This window comes from Panicum virgatum, chromosome 1K (assembly GCF_016808335.1).
Source record: "Panicum virgatum strain AP13 chromosome 1K, P.virgatum_v5, whole genome shotgun sequence".
NCBI classification, from domain to species: domain Eukaryota; kingdom Viridiplantae; phylum Streptophyta; class Magnoliopsida; order Poales; family Poaceae; genus Panicum; species Panicum virgatum.
The window spans coordinates 78,447-101,696 of record NC_053136.1 but is presented as its reverse complement, the minus strand read 5'-3'; the positions used below and the strand labels follow the sequence as shown (position 1 = coordinate 101,696).

The window sequence follows — 23,250 nt, the reverse complement described above, 5'->3', positions numbered from 1 at the left end:
TTTTAGCGTGAAAAACCAGAAACTCAACAAACATAGACCTTCCTCTTTAGTTTTTGGAAAGCCAGAAGCCTGAGTTTATATGGGAAGTTGTTGAAAAGCTTAGTTTTCTAAGCTTTTCTAAGCTTATTGAGTCCATAAAGCTAAAAATATTTTGAATAACTACTATTGGCTATTCAAGATGAAAGCTTACCTATGGCTTTTTACAAAAGCTCTAAACACTTCATCTCAAACAAACCCTAAGTCAGTCAACACCCCACTACTTTGAAACCATCAATCACGGCACCACTAAGTAATTCCTAGAATATTAATCAAACCATTAACTTAGTCAGGCCGGCCGACAAAGATCATTGAGTTATAGAGAAATGTGATACATTAGGTACGTAGATACACAGCGACAAGGACCTTATCTTTGATCTATAGTGCTGTAATTTAATAACCACCAGGAGGGTTCCCCCTGCTCAGTAATTACAAATACCATTGCCTTTCAACAGGATGCACATCAGCTCATGGACAATATATATCCAGACCCTTTAGCTAGGTCTAGGTGCCATTGATTGGACGTGTACATAGTTGTTGCCAACTGCCATGGCTAACGACAGCCACCGCATGCTTGGAAAGAGCGAGAGATTTTATTCAGCTACTTTCGGTAGTGAGTCAGTATCTTAGTTGAACCATCAAACATGACATTATTCAGCTACTTTCCATAGTGAGTCAATGGAGAGATTTTATCCAACTACTTTCCGTAGTGAGTCAATATCTTATGTTGAACAGTAGAACTACCGCCTGGACGTTCGATCCGGAGGTCCCAGATTGGACGCCCACTCCAACATTGAGCAGTCAAAAGTAAATATTGCAACCAACATCGCTAGTCACCTAATCAACGAAAATCCCCGCCACAACATCAAAACATGTTGCATGCAACATCTATCGTCCTTCTGTTGCAACATGAAGAAATAATATATACAACATCAAAAAATATCTTTTGCAACATTGAAGAATATTTTTTTCAACATCGAATAATATTTTTTTGCAACATCATAAATCAACAACTACATCTTCACAACACTTGCAACATCTAGAAACAACAATCCCACCATTGCGAATCAACTATTCGAACATCCAAAATTACAACTTGCAACATCAAAAAACTCCCAAACGCGAAATCAAACATCCCAAATCATGCAACAACATAGGACGACGATTCACAACATCAAGAATAAAAACCTACAACATCAAGAAAAATCTTCGACTCCGCGCAATCTTCTTCTCCTCTCTCGGATGTTGCCGCCGCCCCCTGCATGCGCTCACCACGCTTGTTCCTCCTCCTCCATGGTGTCCACATGCTCTCCTCCCAAGGCGTCATGCCGTTGTAGTGGCCCCGCCATCGTTGCGGATTGTCGAGGATCGTGAGCTCGCTGACGTTGTTCGTCAGCCTGTGGGTGAAGTCGTGCACCAATTCCCCGTCGCGGAACTCGAGCGCGTCGAAGTCCCGTGAGAGGGTGGTTGCCTTGGACTTGCGGATGCGGTCGACACCCACACGCTCCGTCTTGATGGAGTCCCATGCGCGCCTCGCCGTGCCCTTGCCGACGAGGGAGACGTGCATCTCCGGCGGCGTGCCGCGGAGGATGGCCTCCATCGCCATGCAGTCGTCGTGCCGATCGACCCCGCCGACGCTCACCACCTCCCAGCGTCGCCGCGCCTCCAGCATGACCTGCATGAGCACCGCCCACTCGACGTAGTTGGTGCGGGGCAGCATGGGGTAGTTCGCCGATCCCACCTCCCGGACGACGCGCTGGACTGGCGGCTCGTCGCCGCCACGGCGACGGCCGCGGCGAGGCAGTGGCGATGGCAAACGGATGATGCGACGATGCGGAGGCGTCCTGGATCCCGTCCGATGGCCCGGGACACTCGACATCCTGGCGGTTAACCGGCTCTGATGCCAATTGTTAGCTTAGCAGCTGCACCGGCGAGCTCTCCGGCGAGCTTGACACAACGCGAACACGGTGGAGTTTGGACACACGGAGTTTTTTTGGTGCCGCAGCAGCGACGTTTTCTGGGTTTATCATTGCATATAAATAGTAACAAACTACTCTAAACCGGCTGCAATCTCGCCACGATCCGGAAGCAACGCGCGCCATCCCACGCATGCCCATGTTCCCCATTCTTGGTGGCGACGCAGCCCATGGCGCACGTCCTCACGGCGCAGCGCGGACGTGCGCATGACTCGCTAACCAACTAACAGACACGCTAACAGCTAAACAAGCTAACTAACTAATATGTACACGTACAAGATTTGGCTAACAGGGTCCGGGTACCTGCGGCGGAGGCGGCCGGCCATGGGGTAGTAGTACACCAGCGCCTTGCCCAGCGCCTCCTTCACGGCCTCGGCGACATCCACTGGAGACTGCTCTGCATGACTGCGGCGGAAGAACTGCCAGCTACAATTTGTGCTTTTCAGTAGTAACATGCATGCATTTCCCTGTTTTCAAGCTAAGCAGCAACTGATCCATCATCAGTGCCTTTTTTTTTGGGGGTAACAGCACTGCCAGCCAGAATTTGTGCTCTTCAGTAGTAACATGCATGCATTTTCCTGTTTTCAAGCTAATCAGCAACTGATCCAGCATCAGTGCCCGCGTTTTGTGTGCGAAGTCTGGAAAAAGAACCCCTTTTTTTTTACAAATATGGATCATCATCAGATACACTCCTCCTACCCACAAGACTCAAATCACATATACCAACTTAATTGGCCGTGGCATATATATGTAGAGTGCACTGATTTCATATTCCTCTAGTCTACAATTAATCTTTATGATGGGAACATAAGCAAATCGCAAACAAGAAACTCAAAATAGGGGCAGAGCCAGGAATGGAGTAACAGCATGTGCTAATTAACTTAAGCCTACAAATATGACCGGCCTGTCTCCACCCCTATCTTGGTTCTTGGGCTGTAAATCCAAACGAGCAAGCAGTTATTGTAAAGCCCAGCTCATTCCAAACCCAGACCACTGGGGGCCATGGAAATGGAAGCTCAACTTTAATGGCCTGCTACTGGCTTCCTGATTTAGTAACTAATGTTAATGTTCACATCAAAGCCTGTAAGCAATTCACATACTATCCATGATCATCACATGAATGGGTCACTGACTCGCTGTGATCGTGCCCATGCAAAATCAGGGTCAAATATGTAGAATGGCAATGGATACATAAAAGCGCTGTATCTATATACCGCTATTTGGTACCCTGGGTACTGAATATTATTTAGTACCCACCTCTAACCCCGGCCAGCGGCGGAGTTCAGGTTTGCGTGTAGTAAATAAGTGCAATTTTATGACTTGCTACGTCAGGTTGCTAGAGAAGCATCGCGGCTAGTGTAGAGCAATAAACGGTGCAGTAAAGACCATGGATTTTATGCTTTGATGTCAATAAAGCAAAGATTAATTATGGTAGGGATTTATGACTTCTCGGGCTGATAGTTTGTTACGAGTAACACTTCCTGGTAGTAAAGACAAAGGGATTTTACGAAGGGATTTCTGACTTCGGTCCCAGCCCTGTACCGGCTCAATAGCACAGAGGTTGCACAAAATTTAAAAGCCTAAGTAGGATTTTACTAGTCGCAAACATCAATATTTGGTCAAAATCATGATGAATCCAGCAATTTCTCAATTTTTTACTATTTGAAAGAAAATCGTGATGAATCCATGTGGGTGTTCCTCACCGCCACTGTGTATTCAGAATGAGATCTTTACATGTTTCATATGAAATTTAAAACACAGAAGCAATAAAGTATACACCACATTTTCTGTATTGAGTGCATTCGCACCCAGCCAGTTGTTTCATAGGAAATGCACATGATCATTAACCAGGGAAATATACAAGTAAACTAAACATCGAACTGATTTTTACAGAACACAAATTCCACTAATTTCGAGTACAATAGACAATCTGGAAAATAACCAGCTGGTCATGGAAAAACCGGTTGGTCATGCTGCTGCTGCAGCTCAACCTCTAGCCCGTACTCAGCACTCCAGCACCATTGTGAGCTTGCTGACCTGCTAGCTCGTATTCTCCACCGAATGGCTGTACATCACCTGAATTGTTGGAACACCTTAATTCCTCAAACAAATAAAAACCGTAGAGTACAATTAAAAAGGAAAATAATCTATTATAGTTACAATACATCTCCAGTCCATAAACGATGCATTTTAGTACTGCATTCTACAAATAATTAACAAGGAACAATCATTTTTAGAAACAGGGCATCTCTTGCATTCTACAGATATGCATTGGCCACATTCATGTACTATACACCCCGTCTGTTTTAGAAACAAGGCATAAAAATCTAAAATTTTACTACAACTATAAACGATATTTGGCATGTCCACAGCCACATTTTGTACACCTCTCTTTTTCCATCATGGAATAAAATCCCAGGAATTTAATACATGCATAACCAGATTTTTACGGTTCCACACTCACTACATTATTATACCTCTGTTTGGCTGACAAGGCATAAAATCCCAGAATTTTACTATAGGCACAATCAGTTTTCCTCTTATGGATGCTTGCCACGTTCTTGTACTATTACACTCCATCTTTGCCAAGAAGGCATAAAATCCTAGAATTTTACTAAAACCATAAACACTTTTTCGCAGGTCCAGGGTGGCCACATTCTTGTACTATTACACCTCCCTTCTCCTGCCAACATGACATAAAATTCCAGAAATTTACTACAAGCGTAACCAGTTTTTTGCGGATCCACACTTGCCACATTCCGTTCCTAATACACCCCATCTCTTTTGCCAACAAGCCATAAAATCCCAGAATTTTACTACAACCATAAACAATTGACCAGTACTGAGTAGTATGTAGTAACACTAGTGGTACCAAAGCATGCATTTCGTACCAGCAGCACCTAACTAGGCGGTTTCTCATTTCTGTGGAGTTTAGTAACAGCACTGCCAACCAGAATTTGTGCTCTTCAGTAGTAACATGCATGCATTTTCTGAGGGACCGAAAAGGCGACCAGAGGGGGGTGAATGGGAGCCGATCAAAATTTATCGCAATCGAAACCTCGACATAAGATCCAAAAACACACCCAACCCTTGAGTCCTAGGTGAAGTGTATAGTAGCTATAGAAGAGCTACACTAACACAAAACAATCCTAGGACAAACGAGAAGTGGCGCGGAAACAAGCAGCGAGAAGAAGTAGCTGAAACAACGCACGGTATACCTCACCGGTTGATCCGACGCTTGAATTTGAATGGCGTCGGTTCAACCGACGAGCAGAGCCGGCAGCAGGAGAAAACAAACACCGGTTGATCCGATGCAGTGCCTTAGACAGCGTCGGTTCAACCGACGATCCTGCACCGGATGATCTGACAAATTCAAAGTCGAACGCTGGTGCAGTTGTCCAGAGGCGCTTCAAACCGGACTCAACGAGCGCCGGTTAAACCGACGTCCACCAAAGCCTATACGCCGGTCAAACGGGCAGAACAGCAGCAAAAAGACACTCGCCGGTTGAACCGATGCACTTTGGAGAGAAAGCACCGGTGCAGCCAGACGACAAGCAGAAAACCCTAACGTGAGAAAAACCTATACACCGGATGATCCGACGCAAACAATTTCAAAGCGTCGGTTTATCCGGTGCTAGATGAAACAGAGTCCAGAAATACTTTCCAGCCCGCGTTCTTTCGAAAACTCGATGATCGAGTGACCAAATCACGTCCAAAGCTCACCAAACTTCGTAGGCACGATCACAAAGGCCTTGTGAACATGTCCACGGAAGGAATCGTCGAATTACTCCATGGTTTGGGAGGAATCGACAAAATTCGAAGCAAGATTGGGATTTTCTTAAGAATGCAAAAACTTCGATTCGTGGTGACTCGTGATTTCGGGGGTTTTAGCACAAGGCTAGAGGGTTTTGAATCACTTCAAAGAGTCACGAAATCATCTAGAATCAAGCCATCAACTCATGCTCATGAATCGACAAAAGAAATTCGAAATTCATGAACAAGAACAAGATGAATTCAAAACCCCGGAGGGTACAAGGAGGGATGGGCCTCCTTTCCCGAACAATCTCAATACAAAATCCTCAATTATCCATACCTCTAATTCCTAGAGAGGAGAGGGAGGAAGAGAGAAAGAAGAGAGGGGCACTAGAGAGAGGGAGAGGTGGCGTGCTACTCAGGCCAAAAAAGAGGGAGAGAGGGTGAGGGGGTGAGGGGGTTTTTAACCCCAACAACTCTCAATCCAAAAGGCTAAACTACCCCTAGACTCTATTAGACACTAGAAAGCCCGTAGGAGCAAAACTGGAAAAAGATACAAGGACTCATCCGACGGTCGAGGTTCTTTCTTCGAGTCGAAGTCTTCTCCGCGATGCCACCGTGTGGATGAAGATCCGGTTCACGGTTTTGGGGGGTCCGCGAAATCCGGGTAGGTGGCCGGTTTTGAGAAAACCGCCAAAACTCCACGCGCGGGAAGATTCCCGCTTCCACGCCGTGGCCCTAGACGCCGTTCCCGCCTCGGCCTTCTGACGGCCCTAGACGCCACCCGACGCCCGTCACCTCCTCGCCCGCAGCGAGGCCCTAGACGCCGTCGACGCCCGTCGCCTCCGTCAGTCCCGAGACCGACGCTCGTGCCTCCACGACTAGGCGTCTTCCACCACCGTCCGCCTCCTTGGTTTTGTGGCGCAAACCAAGAAACCCGCCTTCCGTCGCCGCTTGCGCCCTCGATCCAGTAGTGGACGCCACAGCTGCCACCCGGCCCGAGCTCCTCCACGGCAACTCTCCGTCGACACTCGACGCCCGTGTACCTGCAATCCAAAGACCAAGTGCATGATCACACCGCACGGTTGACAATTCACTCATCACAAGCAGGATAGAGTACTCTCATTCCTCAATCTCCCCCTTGATGAGTGCATTGTCAACACACCACAAAGCGAACTAAGAGAGAAACAAAAACCGAGAAGAACAAAGAAGAAGCAGAACTCGAACAAGTGACAAAAGCTCGAAAGAAGCAAGAACAAGTCACTTGACTAAGCAAAGATCGATCCCCAAAGATAAGGGCAACGGCTCGACGCAATCGATCACAAGCCGAAATATGACTCCTCAAAGACAGAGGTAAAGCACGACGCAGTCATGCAAGAAGCAGAGGGAAAACGAAGAAACCAGGAGCCACAAACAAAGCAGAAACTCCCCCTGAAATGCATTTCCCCCTCACACGTGCAACTCTCACCAAAATGATGCACTCTCAAAGCCCTGTGCACAATAAGTTCAAAAATCAAACACCCCCTTGTTCGATCACTTCTCTCCCCAAAAACTTCTCCCCCTTGTTGGCACATTAACACATCAAGCCCAAATAGACCAAAAGCTCCCCCTGAAGCTGAGACTCCCCCTGAACAGATGCTAAGCAATGAATGCAATGCAGGAGGTGTAAGTGAAAGCATTCAGGGATACAAGGATATGAGCAACATCTAGTCACAAGCACGTGTGCATCCATAAACAAGACCTGCATCTAGCTCAACAGGGTATATCAAATCAGTCTAGAGCTAGGCAAGTTCAGTTCAGGAAAAATAAAAGCATCACCCATGATCTAGCACTAACAAGTAGGGAAAGGAAAATAGTGCTAATCAAACTCATACAGGTGAGCCAATTTCAGTCAAAACATGTTGTGAACATTCATTCTGTAATCAAATTATATCAAGCAATTTTAATGCCAGGGGTTGAGAGCTTGCCATGCTTTACTTAGAAACGAGACCAAGCCTATGCCAAAGGCAATCAAAAGCTTAAGGTACTCGTTTCAATCATGCACAGCCTTGCCCGGGTTCTCACAAGTGCAAAGTGAGCTGTCCCGAAAGCTCGATCAGTGCGACAAGCAATCCCACATGGATCTTTCCATTCCATTTCAAGCACAATTCAAGCAATTTTATCAGTTTTATATCATGTCAAGTATGAATTGCTGAACGAAAGGCTACACTAGCATGAATGAGATAGCAAAGCATATCAACACGCCCTAACATGCTAGTAGCCAAGACAGGGTAACCATGTTTTCAAGTTTTCAAATCAAAATAGCTTGACTCAGATGATGTCAAATACACAGTGGAGCAAGCTATACATGATCACATTTATAAACTCACACTAGCAAGCACTAGGAGATTATAGCAATGTATACAAGAATGCTAGTGCAAGTGAAGCAATGCAAAATACATAAATGTACAATGCATATGCACAATGCAAACCAAGGAAAAGTCAGCGATCAAAAGGGGTAACAAACCCCAAGCTCCCCTCGCAAGCGAGCAAAGGTGTTCTGCTGAAGTGGTTTGGTTAGGATATCTGCGGTTTGACTCTCTGAAGGGACATGGATCTTAGTCTTGCTACTTAGCATTGCAACAACATCTAACATGGTTGGTCTATCTGCTGCGTTCTCTTGAACACATAGCAGAGCAATGTTCATGCACCTTCTTATTTCAGCCAAGTTATGCATGGGTACCAATGATGTATCAATGAGTTCACTCCATCTTTCCTCTTCATATAATTGCCATGCCTGTTTGTAACTTCATTACATAATAAGTAACATAGATATGATACCAAATTAACAAAAGAATGCTATATGTGTGTCAGGAAACTTACATATCCAAGGACATTGATAAAATCTCCACATTCTTGGCTATCAGAATTCCTTTTTCCACTAAGGATCTCAAGAAGGAGAACACCAAAGCTGAATACATCTGATTTGATAGAGAAGAGGCCGTCAGATGCATACTCGGGAGCCATGTAGCCACTGAAATGATATGTCAAAGAATTACTATATATGGTAGATTTGTGCTATAGATGTCCAAATAAAATGATGAATTTGTGCAATACTTACTATGTACCGACCACTCTCCTTGTAGTGCTTTCTTCGGTGTTATTTGAGCTAAATATTTTTGCTAGCCCAAAGTCCGAAATTTTAGGATTCATTTCGTTGTCCAAGAGAATGTTACTTGGTTTAAGGTCTCGATGTATGACACGCAACCGGGAGTGCTTATGCCGGTAGAGAAGTCCTTCCGCTATTCCTTCAATTATATCTAGGCGTTTGTTCCAATCTAACAAAGTTTTTCTAGTTTCATCTGCTTGCGCATCACCAATTGAATGTTAGTATATACAAAAGGAAATATGCAACATTGTAACTGAGAATTTGGAGAAAGTTTTAATGTGTCTTGAGACATCTACTCTATGTGAACAGTTTGAAACTTAATTTCAGAAATGACTGCAGATAAATTAACATGTACATACCAAAGATAAAGAAGTCCAAGCTTTTGTTTGGCAAGTATTCATAGACCAAGATTTTCTCGTCTCCTTGAGAGCAGCATCCCAAGAGCTTAACGAGATTTGTGTGCTGGAGTTTGGCTATGAGTTGTACCTCGTTCTTGAACTCCACGAAACCTCGTCCTGAATGTGAAGCGAGCCTCTTGACAGCTATCTCAACTCCATCGGGAAACACTCCCAGTCAAACATATAAGAGGTACATACTCGGATTCAAAATGGAATTCCATTATTTGTTTATGACGCAATTCAATCATTTTATTTGCAGTTTTCACATATAAGAATGCATATATATATACATATATATATATACATATATATACATATATATATACATATATATACATATATATATATATATATATGAGGAAAATTCGACAGGAAGGACAGGAGTGGAGTATGTACGACATTTTAACATTTACTACCTTGTATACGGGGCCAAAGCCACCTTCCCCCAGTTTGTTCTCTTCGGAAAAGTTATCTGTGGCGTCCAGTATGTCATCGAAGTCGAAGACCGAAAACTCCGAGAGCTCGGCCTCCATTTCCCAATCCACTCCTTGGTGCTGCAAGTTGTTGTTTTGTCGTAAGAATCTGACATTGCCTGCACGACAGTAAAAGAGATGCATGGGGTCATTATATTGGAAAGCAATATAATTCTTCATCGGTAAGCAGTAAATAAAGGAAGAAGCCATAACTAACCTCTTGTGTATCTCGATCTCCGTCTTGTTCGCCGGCGGCGGCAGTAGAAGACGACGAAGTAGAGTAGCGCCGCCACAGGAGGCGCCACGATCAGGGGAATCACCCAAGGCGGCCTAGCTCTAGTAGTTTTGTTGGTGGTGGGAGCCGGCGGTGCCGGAGTCACAGACGACGACGGCGTGATCCGGACCATGGAGGCGTTGTCATCGTTGAAGAACCTCATGTTCTCGTACTTGAGGTGGCAGCGCAGGACGTGGATTTGGCCTCCGAGGCGCACCGATGTGGTGGCGTTGAGCACGCCGATGAGCCCCTACAGGCACGCCAGGCAGTCGGCGGTGGACAGATCCGGCGTGCACTGCGCCAAGGGGTAGAGCGTGGTCCTGACGGTGCCGCTGGAGCCGTCCATCCTGGCGGTCCTGGCGACCGCGAGCTGGGCGGTCTGGTTGAGCATGTCGCGGACGCCGGCGCCCACCGCGGCGGGGTCGCCGCCGGGGATGTTCAGATCAAGGAAAACATTTTCGGCGAAATTTCGCCGATACACCCGATATATCGTGTATATCGGTGGGTCCCGATAAAAAAAAGTACCGGCCAAAAAATTTCATGTGAATTCGGACTCCCGCCCCAGAACCGCGCCAATCCGGCCCGAAATGTCTTTCCCCGCCGGCCCACGCGCCTAAAGACCCCCCAAACCCTAAAATCGCCCCCAAATTTCCTATTCCCCCATCTGCATCTCTTGCGGCGGCGGCTCACACGTACGCAGGCGCCGGGCGGCGGCGGCCGTGTGCCGAGCGCCCACACAACTAGGTCTCCTACTCCTTCGCGCCTTCATCCCGTGAACCTCCTCCCTCCCTCGGCATTGGCTGGCCCGTAGTGCTTGCGGCTCGCAAGGCTCGCCGCTCGGACACACGCCGCAGCTTGGTCTTCTTCAGTCTCGTGCCAGCATCAGCAGGAGCAAGGGCCGCGACTATGCCAGCAGGAGGAGCAAGTAGCGACTGTGCCAGCAATAGGAGCAAGTAGCGACTGTGCCGTTCTTCACCCAGGCAAGTGTATCTCGAAGATTTGATTTGTTCTTGTGTTCGCTAGAAGCTGCATGCCTGCATCTATGAGCTATATGCTAATTTGAGAGATCGATTCTTGTGCCAACTAATTTTTATATGCTAAATTGAGAGATCGATTCATGTGCCAACTAATTTTGATTCACTGTAGTGCTTCCTTTCCATGTAGTGCCCTACTAATTTAACCGAGCAACTTTTATCCATAGATTCATCTTTCTAGTTAGGAATATGATAAAAAAAATTTACTGCCAAGGCTAATCTTATTCTTATATGTGGCCGGCTGTGCCAGTGAACCATCACTGCCATGGACAGGGAGAGGGTGCAGCGCCAAGACAATGGGACGGGGAGGGAGGTACCTGTCAGCGATGGTGATGTTGGCTCAGCCAGTGGAGCTGGCGACATTGTGACTGCTAAAAATGGTAAGCCTCTATACGTTCTCTAGTGGAAAATATGGTTTTATTGCTGTGTAGAATAATTATTATTAAGCATGATGATAGCCATATGTAGAATGTAATCAGTTTGTAACGTAATACACATAAACGGTATGTGTTGGACTACAATGGATGGAGCTGTGAACATAAATTTCTTTTTTTTTTTTAAATTTCAGGAGCTCAGGTAAAGCTGCGAGGACCTGTTGAGGATCCATGGAGCCATGGTGAGAAGTGGAAACAAACTGGATGGAGCTGTAGCTACTGTAATGCTAGAAAGGGAAGTGGAGGTGTAACTCGTCTCAGAAATCATCTAGCTAGTTTACAAGGGGATGTTGTGCCATGCCCTTATGTGCCAAGGTTTGTGAGGAGGATAATGCTGGATAAAGATGCAGAAGGAAGAAAAAGGAGGGCTGATATGAAAGAACGTCGTCTCTATGTGCAAAAAGCAATTCAGGATGAAGCATATGAAGATCATAGAAGGGCTAACATTCCTCGTGATGAAGCGGGGCAGATTGATTGGGCATTAAAAGAATCATTGAGGAAAACTAGGGGAAGTGGTAGCAGCCCTCCTTTTGGTAGGGTAGGTAGCAGTACCCCTCCTTTAGGTAGGGCAAGTAGCAGCACCCCGCCTTTGGGTAGAGCAAGTTGCTCGGGTACTCAGACAAGAATGGATAGGTTTTATCGGAGTTAAGTGTTTCACAAGCTCCATTTGGTATAGATTTGGCACGTAGCATTGCACCCACACAGCTTAGGGTGGACACTATGCTGCAAGGGGGGATGCCAAAGCAAGACTTGGAAAAGCTTTGGCCAAGTGGTTCCATTCTGATGATATTCCTGGTAGGAAAACAGATAACCCATATTTTATAGCAGCCATTAAATTAGCTCAACAGCTTGGTGAGGGTGTGTCTATTCCGACAGGAAGAGATATAGATGGCCCATTACTAGACATGAACTACAATGACCTAAAGGCTCACATGGAAGATTATAAGGAAAATTGGAGTCGTTTTGGGGTTACTGTCATGTGTGATTCATGGACAGGACCTACCAAGATGTGTATTATTAACTTCATGATATTTTGCAATGGCCAAATGTTCTTCCATAAGACTGTTAATGCAATTGGCTATATTCAAAATGCTGAATTTGTTTATGATTGTATCAAAACAGTAGTTGTTGAAGAGATTGGAGTAGAGTTTGTGGTTCAGATTGTGACTGACAATGGTTCCAACTACAAGAAAGCATGCAAGCAACTCACAGCTGAGTATAAACATATCACTTGGCAACCATGTGCAGCCCACACTATAAACTTGATGTTGAAGGAGATAGCACATTTTATTGAGGTTGAGACAGTAGTGGATAGTGCAAAAAGGATTTGCAGGTTCTTGTACAACCATAACAGGTGACTCTCCTATCTTTACAAGTGGTCTTACATATGCTTTTTACAAGTGCACTCACCTCTTTCTATCTTTTCAGGCTTCATGCTATGATGAGAGAGAAGATTGCAGGGGAGTTGATTCGATGGAATGCCACCAGGTTTGGCACTATTTTCTTGTTCCTGGAAAGTTTCATGGATAGGCGAGATAAGTTTGAAGCATGGATAATATCTAGTGACTAGAAAAATAATGATTGGAGACATGAGGAAGACCACAAATTCACATATGATTGCTTGACAAGTAGGCTCTGGTGGGATAATGTCGAATTGGTTTTGAAAGCTGTCACACCACTTTATTCAGTGCTTCGCTTTGCTGACCAGCAGAAGAATGGGACCATTTCTGGGTTCATCCCAAAGATGTTGAAGGCACAAAGTGATATATTTGCTACCTTAAAGCATGATGAACGTGTGACAAGAAGTCTCCTAGATAGGATAAATGAAGTAATCAATAGGAGGACAAGATATCTTCTCAATGAGACTCTAATGCTTGCAGGTAAAAATTTAAATGACAATTATTCCATGGATTTTACCTGTCACTTGTATCCTTTTATGAACTGCTGCTGCTATTTGCTTTCTTTTTCAATAGCTGAACTAATGTTGTTTTTTCTGATACTTATGTTCTTTTTTTCCCATTGTAGCGGCTGCCCTTGATCCTCAATCACTCTATCAACAAAATTTTGCAAAGCATCACAGTGCTCAGTTTGCAGTAACAATGGCACTTAAGAAGGTAGCAAGCTCACCTACAGAGGCATCAATCGCGATTGACCAATATGCAAATATCTTTTGTGAAAAGAAACTATTGTTTGGATCAATTGAGGCTCGGAGTTCGGCACTTCGTGGTCAAACAAAAGCAGGTAGTGTATTATTTCTTGGACAGATCAAATTGCATGTGTTTTATCGTGCAATCGCTAATTTTCTTAGTTCGTTGCAGCTCAATGGTGGACTCAATACGGAGGACAGTGCAAAGAATTACAAAAACTTGCAAAACTCATTGTCTCACAATGCATGTCATCCAGTGGGTGTGAAAGGAATTGGAGCACATTTGCTTTAGTTCATACTAAATTGAGAAACCGATTAGGTTATGAGAAGCTGCATAAGCTAGTATATGTGCATTATAACTTAAAGTTGTCTATCCAACAGTTTGAAATAGATTTCCAGAACCTTCAACAACACAAGGAGGTAGATCCATGTAGCATGATGATGGATGTTGCCTTATTCGATGAAGAGAATCCAATTATGGATTGGCCGTCCAACTCCATGACTGAATCTGCACCAATTCTGGATGAATATGATGACTATGATGATGATTGGACCACACCTGGTGGCTTCCTCATTGATGAGCTATAGATGCAACCAGAAGAAGTGGCTGCATTCAAGAGGAAGCTTTGTTTTGGTAGAAATGGTGGTCAGAAGAAAGGGAAGGTGGGATTGGATGATGAGGAAGAATTCGTAGATGACTATGAGTCGGATTCTGCACATGGTAGCCCTGTGTATGCTGAGACAGGGGACAGCAGCTCCGCCTCTGAAGAGGATGGTGATGGTGAGTTTCTATTAGCTTGAGTAATTTTGATAAATGGTCAACAACATAATTTTTTTTCCTTATTTGCTGCATAGGTGCTGATGATGTGGGGGGAGATCAATCTGTACTGAGTTTCAATCAAATTCAAGAACTGATTATTGTTATCTTGCTTGTTTCTTTATTTTTTGAAAAATATGATCTGTGATAGGCGCTGGAAGTAGTGGACGTAGAGCCCGTGGTGGTGGTGCAGCCTGCCGTTCAGGAGTTACAATTGGAAGGCCAAGCTGCTCTATCCGTCCAAGATCAACTAGGAAGAAGAAGCCAACTCTCAAGGCTGTCTCCGAACTCTAAAAGGTTACTTTACAATGCTTTTAACACTTGCTCAGTTTTCATTTGATGCACAGTAAAAGATTTTTTATGTGACCCTCTTACATGTTCAAGATGAGAAATTCCTCTTTCATATATGCTATGATCATTAGAAGTAAATAGAAAGTTTGTCGAACTTATACCAAACAAGGCCTACAAATGCAAAGTATTGTTTTAACAACAGCAAGAGCATGCTTAAGCCATTTGTTGTTTCAGATTTTGAAAATTTTCATGTCTATTTTGTAGGCCTCTTGGTTCAGATGCGGCAGGAACACTCCTAGTTGGTGCATGTTCTTTGTCCAAGTTTATTTTTTGGGTTTGATGTGCGCTCCTGTATTTTGCAATGGAAATGATGTTCATTTGGGATCTACATTGGTGCTCTGTGCTTCAAGCATGTACTAGGGACTGTAATATGGATTGTATTTTGTGGGGACACTTTAGTCAGGTACAGCATTTAGGATTGATGAGTCATTGACATATTGAGATGCTTGAAGCTGTCTAATCTGGCTATAACATGTGAAATGGTCTTGTTTGTTTGTTTCTTATATACAATTATGATATAGGGTGGACTAGACGTAGTTTCTAGTGAAATTCTGCAATTTTTTTTTTAAAAAATTAAATTTATTTGAATTTGTCCCGATATTCCCGATATTTCACATTTTTCGGTGGTCACCGATTTTTTTTAAATTCCGGAATGGAAAATCTTGGTTCAGATAGTACCAAGACTGGAACAGGGTGCTCCTGTCGGAGAACCCTGTTCGGAGGATGGCGCTGCTGTCGGAGAAGCCGAGGGCGCAGTTGTCGTCGTACACGGCGGCGGCTTTGCCGTTGGGGCAGCTCTGCTGCGCAACCTGGAACGCGCCGGCGACGCAGGCGCTGCAGCCGGTGAGGTTGCTGTTGAAGGCCATGTTGCTGCGGCACAGAGCCAGAGCGTACACCGCGTCGGGGGCCCCGGCTTGTGTCACACTCCAAAATATTTAATTTTGGATTGTGAGTATCTTTTAGAATGTGTTCAGCCATCTTTAGGGTTTTCCGAGAATTTTCTAGATTTTTCTTGAAATTATTCTCATTTTCCTGTGAGCTAATTTCATTATTTGAATGGCTCTAAAATATTTTTCAAGAGTTTCAAATATTTTATTTGGACTCTTGTAGAACTATCTTCAGCAATTGTTGGGAAATTTTCGGATCTTCGGATTATATTTTCTGGGGTTTAATTTAAAATAGTTATCTAGACTGTTCTAGATTTATTTTAAGCCTGAAAATATGTTCCGAAAAACAAATTCATTTTCTTTTCACCTCGGGCTGGATTCAACTTGTTTTGGCTCTAGTCCACCCTAAATCCCAGAATCGTGCCGTGCGCAAGCTTGAGCTTGGCTACTGCCACGATCTTGTCATCTATCGTGTTTCCACCACAAAAAGTACACCCGAAGCTTCTCATTGATGTACTGAAACCAATACCCTTGTTTTCACCTTTTGCCTTTTTCTTTCCGAAGTTAATAACTCTTCGAAGTTAGCTGACCGACAATCACATCGATCATCTTCCTTCACCATGTTGGTGTTATCAAGAAGTTGTCCCATGAAGTTCTAAAGTTTGTTACCTTTTCCTTCTATTATTTTTCAGTTCTCGATTTCCCGTCGTAGTCGGATCGATTCCTTTTATCGCAATTAGCTCTTTTTACTCTATCATATCCGACACCCTAAAATGTCCCATCGAGTTTTCCATTCTCTAATCTTTGTCCTTGATCAAAGCAGGAAGACGAAGCAGCTGCTAACCACGAGCATCAAGATGTTGACGACCGCCATGGCTGCCGATCGACTCTGCTTGTTGCTTGTTTACTTTAATCCTAGCTACGCGCTCCGTGAGAGAGGTTATTCAGAGTAACATTTTTGTTGCTTCCAGGCAGGCCAGGTCACCATTTACAGTCGCATGTACATACGTTACACGGAACATAAAATTCAAGAAAAATAAATCAACATCGCCCTCATCATACTGTAGTTGTCATTGTCCTGGTCTACTCGTTTTCTTACCATTTCATTCAGCGGTTTTTGTATAAGGCACTGCTTGGTTGAGTTTCTGGACAACTTTTTAGCGTGAAAAACCAGAAACTCAAACAAACATAGACCTTCCTCTTTAGTTTCCGGAAAGCCAGAAGCCTGAGTTTATATGGGAAGTTGTTGAAAAGCTCAGTTTTCTAAGCTTTCCTAAGCTTATTGAGTCCATAAAGCTAAAAATATTTTGAAAAACTACTATTGGCTATTCAAGATGAAAGCTTACCTATGGCTTTTTACAAAAACTCTAAACACTTCATCTGAAACAAACAAACCCTAAGTCAGTCAACACCCCACTACTTTGAAACCATCAATCACGGCACCACGAAGTAATTCCTAGAATATTAATCAAACCATTAACTTAGTCAGGCCGGCCGGCAAAGATCATTGAGTTATAGAGAAATGTGATACATTAGGTACGTAGATACACATCGACAAGGACCTTATCTTTGATCTATAGTGCTGTAATTTAATAACCACCAGGAGGGTTCCCCCTGCTCAGTAATTAAGCGTTGTCTGTCCCCACCACTATTGAAAATGCACAACCAGACATTTGAAACAACTCTCAAACTTGTGCACTATACAACACTTATTGTATCGTTACTACTACTACACTTATTGTAGTGATACAGTAAAAACCACGTTTCACACCAGAAAAGAAATCTATCTTGGAGTTGTTACGGATATGGTGACTTCATTGATACTACAAGAGTCCGTTCCAGTAATGGATGTTTCTTCATTTCCCACCCTCACATTAAAATATGCTGGCTGCTTTGGCTCGGCCAGAACCATAGTCTCGCTGCTTAGAAGTGCAACAACATCTGCCATAGTGGGTCGATCGACCGCATTCTCTTGTACGCACAACAATGCAATGTTAATGCACCGCATCATTTCTACTGAGTGACTCTTGGGGACCAAGGATGCATCAACAAGATCAGCCCACCTTCCCTCTTCCCATAGTTGCCATGCCTACATGCAATTTTAATTTGTCACACAGTGTAATAAGTTTAATGTAGTAGGAAATAAGGAAAGGGATTGCAAAATTTTTGTATGTAAACTCACATATCCAATGAGATTAATGAAATTGCCACACTGATGGCTCCCGGAATTCCGTTTTCCGCTAAGTATCTCAAGAACAACAACACCGAAGCTGAATACATCGGACTTGATAGAGAAGATGCCCTCCGAAGCATACTCCGGAGACATGTAGCCACTAATGGTAGCATATAATAAATGTTAAATTTCTGTATATGTATGTTGACTTGTAATATAAATGTTCACAGCTGCAGTTATTGGCATGGAACTTACTATGTGCCGACCACTCTTCTTGTAGTGTTTCCTTCGGTATTGTTTGAGCTGAATATTTTTGCTAGCCCGAAATCTGAAATTTTTGGATTCATTTCGCCATCCAAGAGGATGTTGCTTGGTTTCAGATCTCTATGTATGACGCGCAAACGGGAGTGCTTGTGTAGGTAGAGAAGTCCATGTGCTATTCCTTCAATGATTGCCAGAAGTTTGGACCAATCCAGTAAAGCTCTTTTATCTTGGTCTGCAGGCAGTCAATGGAGCAATGTTTCATGCATGGGGCTGCCGCAAACAAGATCAATGCTTAAACGAAATTAAGAAAATGTAAAAGCAGAGCAGTACTCGTACCAAAGATGAAGAAGTCCAGGCTCTTGTTGGGCAGGTATTCATAGACCAATATTTTCTCGTCTTCCTGAGAGCAACACACCAATTTGAACAATAATATTTACCGCTATTTGGGCATTATTAACAGATTTGGTGATTGTCCTATATATGCTTGTAAACCAATAGTGGTGGGGACAGACATCCATCATTTGAAGTTTCCAAGATACTACTGTGGCAAGTCGGTCGTTGTTGATGGCGATGGATACCAATATCTCCTGTCCCGGCCGGCTGGAGTCACGAATTCATGGTCGTGATATGAGTCGAGATGGTTTAATTTGTGGAATATCTATACATTGTTGGCAGGTTCAAATTGTTGTTTGGTCACTGAAGATGACACCCATGATGACATCTCTACCCCGCCCGATCCGTACGCAAACTATATATCTGATGTTTATGAGTTTAATAATTTTTAATGGCTAGCTATAATTAACCTTTTACAAGTCAGCGTTGTGTGACTGGAGGGAAGTCATGGATGGGGATGGGCGGGTACCCATCGTCGTCTATCTAGCTATATATGATGGAGAAAACAGGGAGCAGGCAGGCCTAGCTAGCCAGTGGCAGTCTTCATGAAGGTGGTCGTCTTCCTCCTGGTCCTCGCCGTGCTGATGGCACCGTTCCCGGCGGCCGCCGACGTCTTCTGTGACAACGTGAAGGTTGTCGCGGACGCCCTGCCCAAGAACACCTCCGCCTCCCCTGTGCACTTCGCCACCTCCACTGTCGGCCAGGCTCCCAACGTCGTCTACGCCATGTCCTTCTGCCGCGGCGACATCGTCAACGACACCGCCTGCGCGGAATGCGTGGCCAGCACCTTCGCGAGGATATTCCGTCAGACGCCGCCGGAGCGGGAGTGCTTCGACGCCGCCTCCTACTTCCTCGACTGCCCCGTCTTCTACTCCGGCCACAACATCATCAACAACAGCACGGCCGACGACGACGAGCCCTTTGCCCTCTGGAACCCCAACAACGTGACCGGCGACGTCCGCCTCATCGTCGGCCTCATCCGCCAGCTGCTGCTGGATACTGTGCAGATGGCGGCCAACGCGGCGCCACTGCGGTTCGCCACTGGCGCCATGGACAGCGGCACCACCTTTCCGGTGGTCTACTCCATAGCGCAGTGCACGCCGGACCTGTCCGCCGGCGACTGCCTAGCGTGCCTGCAGCGCCTCCTGGGCATGATCAACGCCACCATGGCTCCGCGCATGGGCGCACAGATCCATGTCATACGCTGCTATTTCAGGTACGAGTCGTCTCCCTTCTTCGACAACGAACCGATGCTGCGGATTGGCCCAAAGTCGCTGGCGCCGGCGCCATCACATCCCATCCTCCCGACCAAACACAAGGGTGAGTTACTCCAGCTAGTAATTGCATGTTGCTGCCTGTGATTATATGTGTTGATCAAACAAATTAAATACTCCATCAGCAGGTGGTATAAGCAAGCTGTGGGTGATCCCCATAGTTGTGGTTCCCCTGGTGGTGGCGGCATTTTTCTTCTACTGCTCCCCTTGGTTCACAAGGTACAGGAAAGGTATGTGCCTTCACATCTCTGGCTTACTGAAAGAAATTATTATTACATTCATTCATTCATTCATTGATGCATATAAATCTTCAGGTAAGGCAGGATCAGCAAGGCGTACTCAGGACTGGCAGGGAGAGGACGACCTAGTTCTGGACGGCAAGAATTCGGACTTCTCGGTCTTCGACTTGCAACAGATGCTGGATGCCACAGACAATTTTTCAGAGGAGAACAAACTTGGGCAAGGTGGTTTTGGCGCTGTCTACAAGGTAACCTAATTATTAGAGATACTCAATCGGCAACACTGATGTAGACTGCAGGAAGACGTACCCTACTACAGTACTAACTAACTCTTTCAATAATCGACAATCACAGGGCCAGCTTCCTGATGGGCTGGAGATAGCAATTAAGAGACTTGCTTCACACTCCGGGCAAGGCTTCACTCAGTTCAGAAATGAAGTCCAGCTCATAGCCAAGCTCCAGCACAGGAATCTTGTGAGGCTATTGGGGTGCTGTTCTCAAGAAGAGGAGAAAATATTGGTCTATGAATACCTGCCAAACAAAAGCTTGGACTTCTTCATATTTGGTACGAGCTAGTACTGCTATGCTTTCAGAATTTCTTAATTTCGTTTAAGCACTGATCTTGTTTGCGGCAAACCCATGAACATTGGTCCATTGACTGCAGACCAAGATAAAAGAGCTTTACTGGATTGGTCCAAACTTCACGCAATAATTGAAGGAATAGCACATGGACTTCTTTACCTACACAAGCACTCCCGTTTGCGCGTCATACATAGAGATCTGAAACCAAGCAACATTCTCTTGGATGGCGAAATGAATCCAAAAATTTCAGATTTTGGGCTAGCCAAAATATTCAGCTCAAACAATACTCAAGGAAACACTACAAAAAGAGTGGTTGGCACATAGTAAGTTCCATACAAATAGATCCATCTGTTAACACTTATATCACAAATTAACATTATACATGTAGAAATTTGACATTTATTATATACCATTTAGTGGCTATATGGCTCCTGAGTATGCTTCGGAGGGCATCTTCTCTATCAAATCCGATGTGTTCAGCTTTGGTGTTCTTGTTCTTGAGATCCTTAGCGGAAAACGGAACTCCGGAAGCCATCAGTGTGGCGATTTCATTAATCTCATTGGATATGTGAGTTTACAGACAAAAATTCAGCAATCCTTTTGTTTATTTTGTACAACATTAAACTTAATAGTGTTTGACAAAACTGCATGCAGGCATGGCAACTCTGGGAAGAGGGAAGGTGGGCTGACCTTGTTGATGCATCCTTGGTTCCCAAGACTCACTCGGTAGAAATGATGAAGTGCATTAACATTGCACTGTTATGCGTACAAGAGAATGCAATTGACCGACCAACCATGGTAGATGTTGTTGCAATGCTAAGCAGCGAGACTATGATTCCGGCTGAGCCTAAGCAGCCAGCATATTTTAATGTGAGGGTGGGGAATGAAGAGGCATCCATTACTGCAACCGACTCCTATAGTATCAATGATGTGACCATATCTGTCACAACTCCAAGATAGTTGTAATTTCTTCTTGTGGCACACGCACTACAACAAAACATAGATATAGTAACACATCCTGTATCAGTGTACTAGCTAGTAAGGATACAATAAATGTTGTATGTATATAGACTATAGTGCACAACTTCGAGTCATGTATCAAATGTGTGATTGTGCACTTTCGAGATAATGCAAGAGGCTTCCAAGTTGGAACAGTAGTCAAAACTCTTATATGTATTTTGAAAAGAGGGGAGTAACTTGCCCCAAGAGTCTGTGTTCCTTGTATTTTGATATCCATTATTTTTAATGTAATAGAAACGAAATGCATCATGCATGAACGGCATAGAAAATTAAAAACACAATAAATGTTTTTATAATTACAAGTATATATAGTGCACAGAAATATTTTATACTGATCACCTTTTATTGTAATGATAAGGGTTCATTATTAAATTATTGATCTATTAATCGAAAGGGTTAGTTCATTACCTACACAGGGGATGGGGACTTCCTTTCAAACTACTTTTTCCATTGCCCTAAAGTAAGTCTTTTGGATATTGTTCTAAGTCAAACATGTTAAAACTACAAATAAATTCTTTTGTATTAAGTTTGAAAAATATGAAAGTGATATAAGTATATTCATATCGAAATGTAGTTTCATAAAAAGATTACTTTGGCTATATTTTATAAATTTTTATAGCAAAAATAGTTCTCAAAGTTTTGTTTCTTGTAGACCGTGTCGATGTCCAAAATGACTTAGTTTAGAAAACTGGAGGGAGTAAAGGTTTCAAACTTAAGTGTCTCCATATCGGGCTCAAGAACTGTGATTGGAATCTAAGGTGTGTTGGAAACAAACAAGTTCAAGAAAGTGGTGATGATATATGCCTGTAGAGAGGTATCACGAGTCTAAGCCCCAGATCCGGCTCCCTCTTCAGCTACCTAACCAATTCCTAGCCGCGCCAAACCATAGGCGCCACCATCTCCTCTCCCGTGCCGCGAATCCCCGTGGCATGTCCACCACACCACCGGCCACCGCAAGCCTTCCTTTGCGCATCGCCGCTTATCCTGCCACGTGCGCTCACCACATGCCACTGACCACCATGTGCAATCCTTGCTTGCTTCCACCTCCTTGCGCCACGCCGCACCCACACCTCGTCGCACCCCACCACCATTTATGGTCATCATGAGCCGTGGCTTGTCATTTGCGGTCTCCATCGTGCCGGCCCTTCCTCACGCCGATCACCACCACCCAGCCATGGTGTCCACTCAGTCCAGCATCGAGTCTGTGAGATCGCTGATGTAGGACTCTCTATCCATGCTTGCCACTGTCGCCATTTGCTCCCATGTTTTATTGGTTACTCTCAACCTCGAGCTTCCCAACTACAACAAGTGGAAGGCGTTCTTCACCGCCATGTGTGGCAAGTTCAGTCTCCTCAGCCACATCAACAGCTCCGTCCCCGCACATCCGACTGATCCCACCTGGGCTCATCCTGATTCCTGTGTGCGGAGTTGGATCTACACTTCGTCTCCGATGGCGTCCTCGACCTCACCATAGAGCCCGGCCAATCTGGCTAATATATTTTAGGAAAATAAGGAGCTGCATGGTGTCATCCTGAGTCACTGAGTTACACTCCATGACTCAAGGCGGCCTCCCCTATC

The 23,250-nt window shown here is 44.5% G+C and overlaps 2 protein-coding genes and 3 pseudogenes across 2 annotated transcripts; 3 read left to right on the top strand and 2 right to left on the bottom strand.

The window, feature by feature from the left end:
* Positions 1-2,263: 2,263 nt before the first annotated feature.
* On the bottom strand, positions 2,264-10,449 carry LOC120647497 (annotated as a pseudogene).
* Positions 10,450-10,908: 459 nt separating this feature from the next.
* On the top strand, positions 10,909-12,175 carry LOC120647485. Its single transcript, XM_039924302.1, has 2 exons — positions 10,909-11,472; positions 11,661-12,175. Exons 1-2 carry the CDS (start codon positions 11,358-11,360, stop codon positions 12,173-12,175), a joined length of 630 nt encoding a protein of 209 aa, XP_039780236.1. The 5' UTR covers positions 10,909-11,357.
* A 4-nt stretch (positions 12,176-12,179) lies between these two features.
* LOC120664413 lies at positions 12,180-14,557 on the top strand (annotated as a pseudogene).
* Positions 14,558-17,375: 2,818 nt separating this feature from the next.
* Positions 17,376-23,250, bottom strand: part of LOC120647478 — a 46,820-nt pseudogene continuing 40,945 nt past the window's right edge.
* On the top strand, positions 19,098-21,809 carry LOC120647525 (cysteine-rich receptor-like protein kinase 10). The gene is made up of 7 exons (XM_039927587.1): positions 19,098-19,877; positions 19,960-20,061; positions 20,146-20,318; positions 20,425-20,635; positions 20,735-20,975; positions 21,070-21,220; positions 21,307-21,809. The coding sequence occupies exons 1-7, from the start codon at positions 19,103-19,105 to the stop codon at positions 21,610-21,612; spliced, it is 1,959 nt and encodes a 652-aa protein (XP_039783521.1). The 5' UTR covers positions 19,098-19,102; the 3' UTR covers positions 21,613-21,809.

Bases quoted from the DNA above. Each gene is read 5' to 3' on its own strand.
- LOC120647525 (XM_039927587.1), top strand. From the start codon at position 19,103: ATGAAGGTGGTCGTCTTCCTCCTGGTCCTCGCCGTGCTGATGGCACCG. The intron at 20,976-21,069 runs GTAAGTTCCATA...TATACCATTTAG, and splicing joins AAAAGAGTGGTTGGCACATA to TGGCTATATGGCTCCTGAGT. The intron at 21,221-21,306 runs GTGAGTTTACAG...AACTGCATGCAG, and splicing joins TCATTAATCTCATTGGATAT to GCATGGCAACTCTGGGAAGA.
- LOC120647485 (XM_039924302.1), top strand. From the start codon at position 11,358: ATGGACAGGGAGAGGGTGCAGCGCCAAGACAATGGGACGGGGAGGGAG. The intron at 11,473-11,660 runs GTAAGCCTCTAT...TTTAAATTTCAG, and splicing joins CATTGTGACTGCTAAAAATG to GAGCTCAGGTAAAGCTGCGA.